The 11,383-nt window shown below is 44.5% G+C and overlaps 1 protein-coding gene across 2 annotated transcripts; it reads right to left on the reverse strand.

The window, feature by feature from the left end:
- Positions 1-1,442: 1,442 nt before the first annotated feature.
- On the reverse strand, positions 1,443-3,122 carry NUPR2 (nuclear protein 2, transcriptional regulator). Of its 2 annotated transcripts, none has more exons than XR_013961175.1 (2): positions 2,607-3,115; positions 1,443-2,499 (listed from the first exon to the last, which is right to left on the reverse strand). XR_013961175.1 is itself a non-coding variant. In XM_080679677.1 (2 exons), exons 1-2 carry the CDS (start codon positions 3,087-3,089, stop codon positions 2,461-2,463), a joined length of 330 nt encoding a protein of 109 aa, XP_080535803.1. In that variant the 5' UTR covers positions 3,090-3,122; the 3' UTR covers positions 1,443-2,460. The 2 variants fall into 2 exon arrangements, 1 of the variants encoding a protein (XP_080535803.1); XM_080679677.1 differs by having other exon boundaries at positions 2,799-3,122.
- Between the last annotated feature and the right edge of the window lie 8,261 nt (positions 3,123-11,383).

The following is an 11,383-nucleotide window of genomic DNA, read 5'->3' on the forward strand; positions in this document are numbered from 1 at the left end:
CTAAAATGAGCAGAATCTAGTTAACACAAATTAGAGTGTTGCTTTAACATGGCTTATGTCTGTCTGAGTATGCTGTACTTTATAGCATTAATTGTATAGGAACTGAAATGTTTGAAACATTAAGGTTCTTATACTCTAAATGTAGTGGTTGTTTTTATAACTAAGACATCTAAATACAGTGTCTTGCACATATCAGACAAAAAAGAATAAATTTTTTTAACTCACCACTAAAAACACAAAATATTATATGAACAAGTAGTTAAGTGGTGCTTATGTGAAGTTCTATAGGATTTCAAAGAATGGGCATTCAATGTGAAGGCTTCAGGAAGGAAGTGGCATTTAAATAATTATAGGTGGAATTAGTTTCAAGATTAAAACTGTAAAGGGGGAAACACTATGTTAAATACGACAGCACAGATTCAAATGAATTATAGCGAGTTTAGAGCAGTGGTCGGCAAACTGCGGCTCTGTTGACTAATGAGTTTGCTGACCACTGGATAGGGGATTAATCACAAGGAACAACAATAGCCTGTAATTATTGGAATCGAGAGTCTAGGTCAGTGGTCGGCAAACTCATTAGTCAACAGAGCAGCAAACCGCGGCTCGCGAGCCGCATGTGGCTCGCGAGCCGCAGTTTGCTGACGACTGGTTTAAAGGACAGAAGACCTGTATCAAGAATCAGTGTTTTGTCCTGGGAAACGGGGTGCGGCCGGAAAGGGGGCCGCCCCCACGCCCTTCACGCAACGCACGTTCGTGGGGAACCTGGCGCTAAACCATTCGTAGACGACCTGCTTCTGGGTCGGGGTTTCGTACGTAGCAGAGCAGCTCCCTCGCTGCGATCTATTGAAAGTCAGCCCTCGACACAAGGGTTTGTAAAAAAAAAAAAAAAAAAAAAAATAAGAAAAAAAAAAAAAAAGAATCAGTGTTTTTTTGGAAGTTGTGTCAAAATTTAAGAAAATCCAATAGATGATTTCCAGCACAATTTAAGAAATCTAGGCTTTTTATCCTATAATATTGAGGGTTTTACATGAATAAAATGGTCTCCTGGTAGATTAGAGTTTAAGCAACTTGACCAAGTCAGTATAGTTTAACTCCAAAGCGATTCCTACCATAACACACTGCCTGATGTTGGAGGAGATATTTAAAAGCATGTAGTGGCTCTGACGGGTTTGGCTCAGTGGATAGAGTGTCGGCCTGCGGACTGAAAGGTCCCAGGTTCGATTCTGGTCAAGGGCATGTACCTTGGTTGCGGGCACATCCCCAGTAGTAGGTGTGCAGGAGGCAGGATCGATGTTTCTCATTGATATTTCTAACTCTCTATCCCTCTCCCTTCCTCTCTGTAAAAAAATCAATAAAATATATTAAAAATAAATAAATAAAAGCATGTAGTGAGTGAAATAATCAAGACTTTGTAACCAGAGAGGAAGGATTGCATTCTGTAAACTTAAAAGTAACCATTTATTAAGCATCTATTATGTGTCAGGCCCTTAACTGTGTCGGATGTTTCATATATTCTATCTATAATCCAGTTTGGCAAGGTAATCCAATATTATTCCCATTTTACAAATGAGAAACCTGAGACTTGGTGGAACTTGAAAGTAGTTGCCACTCAGAAGTTTGCTGACTGCTAGAGTGATGATCACAGCTAGGATTAATAGATTGCTTCTTCCAGTACACACCTTTCTCTCCTAATCATGACTCACCACTGGGTGCCGAGGGCTGAATGAATGCACAGTGAAGATAAAGGAAAGCTACCCGGCCATATTCTGTATGATTTTAAAACTAAAATTCAACTTTTATCCTTGGACATGGAGGTTTGTGGTTGGTTCTGAAGCACATAACATTGTCTACAGTTGAGGAAAATTGTGATGCTGGAAAGAGTGAATGCATTACAAAAGTATCTGTTATGCTCATCTTTCTAACCAGCTGTGCAACCTCTGGAAAGATATGTGAACTCTCTGGGCCTCAAGAATCCCCTCTATAAAATGGAGATAGTGTCTACCTCAAAGGATTGTTGTGCGATGTGAAGTGCAGAGAACCTAGCAACTAGGTTCAACAGACACTATTACAATTTAAAGTACTCCTTTCCTTGGAAAACAAATATTAAACCTGCACACTTGAGCTGAACTCTTGTACAAATTCCTCTTTGTTCTCCTCTCCCCATTCATCTTTGTGACCTTTTCTTTAGGAAGAAGAATGCAAATATTTGTAGACTTAAAACTAGTTACCGGAGCAACTAAAAAAAAAAAAAAAACCCACAAAAAACACTAGAAGAGTTAAAATGCCACTCTTGCTGCTGCTCTCTTTTAATTAAAAACCCTAAAAAGGCATACCCACTTGGATGTTACTTAATTAACAACCAGAGTCTGGCCGTTGAAGCAGTAAACTTAAGCGATGCCAAAACCAAATTCTGTTGACCAACATGGATTCTCTCCCCCTTAAGACCAGTTACAGCTGGAGTCAAAGAAAAGACTTTTTTTTATCAGGTCCTTCGGTATCCTGTAGAAAAATCAGACAAAAACAAAAATCAGTTATTTTCTTTGGTCCGAGCATCGGCACTGGAAGTAAATCCCTCACTTGTATTTTTTTAAAAAGATGTTTTCTACCTTCCCTAGCCCCTTCCACCATTCCAACTGCAGCCGGGAGATAAGCTGTGGGCTAAACGGGTCCACCTGCGACTCGCTAAGGCGGGGCCGCTTCCGAAGGGCCGCCTCTGCCCAGGTCGAGTCGTAGGGGACCAAGGAAGTGGCCCGCGGCGCTCGCGCTCACGGGGCCCTAACGGTCTGGCCGGTACGCACCGGCGCGCAGGCGAGGCGAGTGCGCGGCCGGGGCTGCAGCTTGCGCTGGCGCCGCTTGCGCTGGCCGTTGAGGAGCTTCTGTGCGATTTTGCGCTCGTGGCCGCCAGGCACCGGCCAGTTGGTGCGCAGTTCCCGCTCGCGCCGCGTGCGGCCCTTGCTGTGTCCGGCCCCACCAGCCGGAAAGTCGCGCAGGTAGTAGTAATCAAGGCAGTCATAGAGCTCCTCCTCGGAGCACACCTCGGCTGGCAGCGGCTGCGCCAGACTCGGGGTGTTGGGAAGGGCCGGGTCCATCGCGCCCGGCTGGCCCCCAGCCGGCGCACGCGCGCCTCTGGAGGCCCCGCCCCGCGCTGCGATTGGCTCCGCCTGGGGGGGCGGGATCTAGGCAGACGTCACAGAGCTGGGTGTGTTTCCTGCGGGAAGTCTCAGGCTTCCAACTGGGTCAACCGTGACCCCTTCCTTCGCCTGTGTGTGTGTGCCCCCGTTGGAGAGGGTCAGTTGGCAAAATCCGATCCTGCACTTCCTTTATGTTGATCAAAAATGGTAAACTAATATGCACAGAGGAAAGGCCACATGAGGACAGAGCAAGAAGGTGGTCATCTGCAAGCCAAGGAGAAAGGCCTTAGGAGGAACCAACCCTGGTGACATCTTTTTTTCTCTGGAGCATCAAGTTTATTACGGAACTTGAGAGAGCTAAATACTTTAATAAGAACCCCTATAAACATAGGAGCAAAGGAGAGCAGGGGAGGGAGAATGGCCCCAGGAAAAACAGTTCCAGTCTCTGAAGTTTTCATTCAGGTCGGGCATAGAGGCGGACTCATAGGGAGGACAGCTTCTCTTGACCCCCAGGGGGCTCCAGGCAGTCTTCCAAGCTCAAGGTATTTTGGATAAGATGCTTCTGAAGGCCATGGAGATGCCGGATACCGTCCTGATGTGAATCCTATGCATAGAATGCCTTGCAGTTAGCACACCTCCATGGTCGCTTCAAAAATACAGCATGTATTTCTGGCTTTGCTGTTTGCATCCAGCTTCTGTCTCATCTCTCACATCACATGGCCTGTCTCTCTGGAGCTCAGCATCTTTAAAGTTCAACATTTAAAATGCAGAAAGTACTGCTTGATTGCCCCAGCATCTTTGACTGTGGTCATGCTTTGGCTGTCCACTATTGTAAAAAATTATATTGACTTCACTCTTGTCCTTTTGAGATGCTGCTTGTCAATGGACGACTTACAGCTTAGGAATCTTAAGAAAAACCTAAGAACCCCCAAGCCACCCCCTGCGGGCCCTGGCTGTGGCCAGAGGAAGAGGCTGGAGTCCATCATCTTGCTGCTTAGCTTGAAGCCAGTTTTCATTGGTTGTCCCCTCTGGGGCTCCACCAATGCTGCTGCTGCTGCTGTGGGTGGTGGGGGAGCCCCCAGGGTCATGTTGGAGGACTGGGCTCAGGGTGGCAATCCTTGATTCTAGGCTGCATAGGGAGTTTGTGTGGTCCTTCCACACTGGCTAGGGAATGGAATTCATCCCTTCCACGCTGGCTGGGTGAATGGTCATCCTTTCTTCTAGTCTGGGGGAATGGCCGTCCTCGCTTGCATGCTGCCTGGGGGAGTGGTGGTCCTCCCAGGCTTCCTGGGGGAGTGGGCATCATTGACTCTAGGCTGAGTGGTGGAGTCCCAGGGTCTCAGCTATTCTGCCTTGATGTCTGAAACCCCTGCGCTGGGGAAAGACTAATGTTGGGGTCTGGGGAGGCGCAGGGCCTTATCCTGATCTTGGGGTTTTCATGCTATCTAGTATTAGATAAGTGCCCATGATGTTGTTATATATTCTTCCTGTGAGTGATTCCTGTATCTCATGCTACTCATATCCCATGTTCTTCATTATTTGGACTACTTGTGGGTCTAAGTCAACCCAGGGTGGCTCGAAGTATGGCCTCAGTTCCTCTGACTGGCCAATGTTGACCCAGTGGTCCTTCATTATATCTTTCATTTTTGGTCTTTGGCTGAGGTTGAGCATTGTTAAGTTTTGTAAAAGTCTGACTTTCCAGAGACAGGAAGTATGGTATAAAGAAGTGCCCACTCAAGATCTTCCTAACTTCTTCAAAATTTCCCCCCACAAATGGAAGTTCCCCTGTCACCATCCTGTAGAGTGCTACCTCCATGCTCCAGATGTCCATCTTCGGGCCCTCATAGGATTCGAGCTGCAAGATCTCTGGGGCCATATAGGAGATGGTGCCACAGAATGTACTCAGTTCCTCTTCTGTAAATTCCCTACTGAAGCCAAAGTTTGCTAATTTAACACTCATCTCACCGTCTAGAAAAATGTTCTCCAGCTTCAGATCCCAAAGTACGATGTGTCTGTGATGGCAATACTGGGCCACTGATAATAATTGCCAGAAAATGGCTTAGACTTTTTTCTCTATCATGGGGCCACAGTTCTCTAAATAATCAAATAAGGTTCCTTCACTAGTGTGTTCCATGAAAATATAGACTTTGTCCTGATGGTAATGACCTCAAACAACTTTGTAATGTTGGGATGATTTAATCTCTTAAGAGAATGAATCTCTTGAAGAACATCAGAGGAACCCTGCCAGGTGACAACTTTCACAGCCACCTCTGTGCTGGTGACAATGTAACAGAGCAGCCTAACCTTGGCAAAGGATCCCTTGCCAATGGTGTTGAGGATGAGGTAGTTGCCATTATGGCACTTCTCATTGGCAGAGATGGCTACAAAGTCATCAGACATGATGACTTAAAAAAATAAAAAATATTCTCTGAGATCTGTACCCACTGAAGTGGATCAGTGATGAAAATAGAAAGAGGAGAAAATAAAAAAATAAAGTATAAAAAGAAAAAAATTTTAACTAAAGAAAAAAAAGAAACAATGAAAAAACACACACATACCAATTACGAGAAAACAAACCAACTAGTCCAACTCCAACAAGTCACCACCAAGAAGCTTCCTGCGCTCTAATGGACTAAAACCTCAGCCCAGCCAGGACCTTACAGGAGTGGTTTGTATTTCCATCACGATGGCACCTTATGAGGTCAAAGAAAGAAATGGGAAAACCAAGAGGGCGGCATAAGGTATACACCTGTACATGCTGCCTCTCACAACCACACCAAAACTACAACTAAAAGACAAGACGTTTATCACCCAGAACCACGGGAAAGCTGGCTGAGTAGAAGTTCTACAACTAGAAGGAAAGAGAAAAGAGCATTGAGACATGCACAAGCACGGAAAAGCTGAGGTACACAGATGCGCGAATTGGGCTGGCAGTTGGTGACTGGGTGCGTTGTTTCTTTCAACCTGAAGGGAGACACAGCTCCCCATTACTCTGAACTTCAGTTTCCAGCGAGACTCTGGGGACCCAGACCCCTATGGGGAGAAGCTGGACTGTCTGCCATCGGGTCAGAAAATGAGGGTGGCTTTCTTGCAGAGCTGCGTGCAGGAATCATTGTTTACTGTGCTGGGGCACGGGACACTGGGACTTGGAAACACGGAGACACAGAGATGGCTGACTGGCAGCCATCGCTGTTTGCCACGCCCTAGTGACTCGCTGAGACCCCGCCCCGTCCAATTTACAAACCCACCCAAACTGTGCGCAGCGGCTTTTGCATATAAATGGCCTGCCCTATCACAGCTTAACCTAACAAACTGCAGCTCTGTTCAGACCAGGAGAAATCTGCAGACCTCGCTGTAGCTCCTGCTGGGTGGCCTCAGACAATAGATGACCTGCATGCCATTGGAGATCCAGAAGCCAGTGTACCTAGTGGTTAGTGTGAGACAACACCAGATTTCAACTTCTCACATCCATAAGTGACACATTCAAGAGACAGACTCAGTGAGCACCAAAGCCCCACTGAAACAAGTCCTGCCCCATAAGAGTGTCTCCAGCACAGCAGTTCTTCCATTATAGACACAGCAAGTCCTCACAGCCAATTGGCCTGGAGGTAAATTCCTCCCAGTATACCAACAGCAATCAAAGCTTAACTACAATAAGACTGTGCATTCAGCCTACAAAGGGGTGCATCAAGAGTGTCCACCTCAGGTGATTGGGGAGGCTGAACCACTGGGCCCTATAGGCCATCTACCACACAAAGCCACTCCATCAACACAGGAAAGCAGCCAGAATGTGGAGACAAAGAAACATATCACAAATGAAAGAAATGGAGGAAAGCAAACTACTGGACATAGAGTTCAAAACCACACTTATAAGGTTACTCAAGAATCTGCTAATGACCTCTGAGGAACTTAGTGAGACCTTTAAAGATCTTAATTATAATGCCAAAAAAATGGAAAAGGACCAGTCAGAAATTAAGCATATACTGTCTAAAATAAAGAATATACAGAAATTCAACAGTAGATCAAAGGACCCCAAGAATCAAACCAAAGATCTGAAATATGAGGAAACAAAAAACACCCAACCAGAAAAACAAAAAGAAAAAAGAATCCAAAAATATGAAGATAGCGTAAGGAGCCTCTGGGACAACTTTAAGCATACCAACATCCAAATTATTGGGGTGCCAGAAGAAGAGAGAGAGCAAAATATTGAAAACCTATTAGAAGAAATAATGACAGAAAACTTTCCCTACCTGGTGAAAGAAATAGACTTACAAGTCCAGGAAGCACAGAGAACCCCAAACAAGAGGAATCCAAAGAGGACCACAACAAGACACATCATAATTAAAATGCCAAGGGCAAAAGACAAAGAGAGAATCTTGAAAGCAGCAAGAGAAAAACAGTTACCTACAAGGGAGTCCCCATACGACTGTCAGCTGATTTCTCAACAGAAACTATGCAGGCCAGAAGGGAGTGGCAAGAAATATTCAAAGTGATGAACAGCAAGAACCTACAACCAAGATTACTCTACCCAGCAAAGCTATCATTTAGAATTGAAGGTCAGATAAAGACCTTCACAGACAAGAAAAAGCTAAAGGAGTTCATCACCACTAAACCAGGATTACATGAAATGCTGAAGAGGATTCTTTAAGAAGAGGAAGAAGAAGAAAAAGGTAAAGATAAAAATTATGAACAACAGCCGAATCCGGTTTGGCTCAGTGGATAGAGCATCGGCCTGCGGACTGAAGGGTCCCAGGTTCGATTCCGGTCAAGGGCATGTACCTTGGTTGTGGGCACATCCCCAGTGGGAGGTGTGCAGGAGGCAGCTGATCGATGTTTCTCTCTCATCGATGTTTCTAGCTCTCTATCCCTCTCCCTTCCTCTCTGTAAAAATATCAATAAAATATATTTAAAAAAATTATGAACAACAAAATGACAACAAATACATACCTATCAACAAGTGAATCTAAAAATCAAGTGAATAAAACTGATTCCCCAGCCCATGAACAGAATAAACTGATAAATATAATAGAATCGGGCATAGAAAGGGAGTGGACTGACAATTCTCGGGGGGGGAAGGGGTGTGAGGGGTGTGGGAAGAGATTGGACAAAAATCTTACACCTATGGATGAAGACAGTGGCAGGGGTAAGGGCATGGGGTGGGGTGGGGAATCAGGTGGAGGGGAGCTCTGGGGGAAAAAAAGAGGAACATATGTAATAATCTGAACAATAAAAATTTATTTTAAAAAACGAAAGAAATGGACCATTCATGGCTGGGGATAAACCATAGTGGTTTTCTTGCTTTTTGGTCTCATGACCCTTATTTTCTGGGGGAAAATGAAAGAACCCCCAAAGAGTGTTTTGTTTATGTGGGATATTTAATATTGACATTTACTAGAAATGAAAATCTATAAGATGCAGATAAAAATCAACAGTCTGACTTATTCTCATGCTCCAAGTCTCAGTTCATATATCACCTGCTTAGAGAGGGCTTCCTACCTACCTCACCCAGCCCATCACTTTTGTCATCTTCATAGCACTGACCACAGTGTGACTGATTCTTTTTTTTTTTTTTAAATATATTTTATTGATTTTTTACAGAGAGGAAGGGAGAGGGATAGAAAGTTAGAAACATCAATGAGAGAGAAACATCGATCAGCTGCCTCCTGCACACCCCCCACTGGGGACGTGCCTGCAACCAAGGTACTTGCCCTTGACCGGAATCGAACCTGGGACCTTTCAGTCCGCAGGCTGACGCTCTATCCACTGAGCCAAACCGGTTTCGGCTGTGTGGCTGATTCTTGTTTACTGTCTGTCCTTCCCATGAATGAAAGAGCATGAGTGTAGTAATCCCTGTGTCTAGCACAGTGTGTGGCAACAATATGTTTAATCAACATGTGTTCACTAGATTAATATAAGAGTTTGGGGGAGCAAAAGAAAATATGGCCAACTATTTATTTAATCAAAGAGATTCCTAAAACTTCTTAACCACAGTCATGTTCTATCCTCACTCAGTTTTGGGGGCAGATAAAATAAGAAAGAGGAGGGTTGAAGTCTGGGTTTCCAGGTATGTGGGTTGGTGAGGCAGAAGGAAGTCTAACTGGTAGAAGTCTTGCTGTAAAGATTAAAGAAGATGATTCATCTTTCCAGTAGTACTTGCTAAGGATGCAATAAATTTGAATCTGCAATGAAGCTGTAAGGTATTTTTATACTTTGAATATCCATTTCCAGATGACACAAAGGACTTCTCAGGTGACCCTGAGTAGGCCATTTAGGTGAATTTTTGTGTTACTTAAATGAACCATCTCTTTTAACCTTGCAACTCAGGGATTAGTTAACAATATCCAGTATGGTCCAATTCAGTGCAGCTAGAGGGTGTCCTTTAGGAGATGTCTTTCTTTTTTTAAAATATATTTTTATTGATTTCAGAGAGGAAGGGAGATAGATAGAAACATCAGCGATGAGAGAGAATTGCTGATTGGCTGCCTCCTGCGCGCCCCTTACTGGGGATCAAGCCCACAACCCAGGTATGTGCCCTTGACCAGAATCGAACCTGGGACCCTTCAGTCTGCAGGCTGACACTCTATCCACTGAGCCAAACAGGATAGGGCTGGAGATGTCTTTTTTTTGGAGATGTCTTTTTGATGGACCATGTATCCAGGTTGTAGACCATGATGTTTGGTGTCTACATCTCCCAGGAGTGTGCTGTGGATGGATTCTCTACAAGCTTGAATAAGTTTCTTTCTACCTGTCTCTAAAGCTCATTGTCTTGCTATAAAACCCAGAGCCCTGGTGATATCTTGGTCTTGGACTTCCAGCCTTTACAATTGTGAGACCATAAATTTATGTTAAGAAAAAAAGAAAGATAAACTATCCAAGTGTCCAATGGGACTGCTCAAAGAAAATGTGGGGCTGTGTATTTCTCCGGGGACCTTTATCAGCAATTAACATTTTATTAGGCTATTTGATGTCAGGAGAAAGTGTTTAATAATGATGTAAGAGAAAAATTAGCTTCTGAAGAAATGCCTCTAGTATCCCAGGGAAGTATTTTTAAAACACATCTATCTATAAATGAAAGGAAATTCATCAAAACGTTAAAAGTAGAGTCTTAAAAATGGCAGTAGAGTAAATTACACTGACACTCTCCCAGGACCAAACTGGAAATACAACTAAAATATAGAAAAGCCACCTTGAAAAATCAACTAAATACTAGTTGGCGAGAGCCCTGATAACCAAGGATGGAAAGTGGGGACTGCATAGAGACTGGTAGGAAATGCAGAAAAGTGAAAGGGCTGGCTGAGCTCCCACAAACAGCAGCTGAAGGTCCGGAGGGATATCTCAGTGTGGGGGGTTCCCACTGAGAACTCTGGGGTCTAAACTCCAAGATGGGCTCCTCAGCCTAGAGAACCAGAACTGAGAAAGGTACCCACATAACATCTGGCTGTGAAAAGCAGCAGGGTTGCTGTCTGCCAGCCAGAGATGGCTAGAAAGGTAGGCACCCTACTAAAGGGCCAACGCACATTTCGTGTGCAGCCATTCACCATGGGCTCTGGCAGAGGGAGGGCAAAGTGGACTGGAGCTGTGTGAGGAGAGTCAAGAGTTGGGGGCCCTGGGGCTAGAGCTCAGAGTGCAGCCATTTTCCTGTGCTGAATCATTCCCTTATGCTGTGGAGGACATATTTCTTCACGAACCTTTGCTATTCAAGTGGTTTTTGCCTGGGGAAAAGACAGTTGCCCCACCCTGTTGGAAGAGCTCTCACCTCACTATGATCTATAGCCTGAGGCAAATCAAGACTGTCAATTGGACTGCAGGCAGAGGCAGATGGCTAGAGGCTTAGAGTCTTTGCCTGATTTCCTCCTGGGCCTGGGAATAGAACAAGCAGACCCTGGTGCACACCTTGGTCCTTTCAAAAGACACCCAGCCACAGCAGAGGTTAGCCACAAGCTATGGATTGCTGATAGCTCCAAACAGGGTATTCAGAGCCAGTCGGAAACAGCATTTGACATTGTTCTGCACTAGAGATTGGGAGTCGTAGCAGATCTACCTAATAGACAACAAACCCAAACAAGAAGCCAAGATGGGGAGACAAAAACAAACACACCCAAATGAAAGAACAAGAGAATTCTCCTGAAGAAGAGCTAAATGAAATAGAGATAAGAAATTTATCAGATATAGAGTTCAGAATAATGATGGCAAAGATACTTAATGGCATGAGAAAAGATATAGTAACTATGAAAAAAGTCAGAAATAATGAT

Source organism: Plecotus auritus (genome assembly GCF_963455305.1).
Source record: "Plecotus auritus genome assembly, chromosome: 7".
NCBI classification, from domain to species: Eukaryota; Metazoa; Chordata; class Mammalia; order Chiroptera; family Vespertilionidae; genus Plecotus; species Plecotus auritus.

Bases quoted from the DNA above. Each gene is read 5' to 3' on its own strand.
- NUPR2 (XM_080679677.1), bottom strand. From the start codon at position 3,089: ATGGACCCGGCCCTTCCCAACACCCCGAGTCTGGCGCAGCCGCTGCCA. The intron at 2,500-2,798 runs GTGCGTACCGGC...ATTTTTCTACAG, and splicing joins CTCGCCTCGCCTGCGCGCCG to GATACCGAAGGACCTGATAA.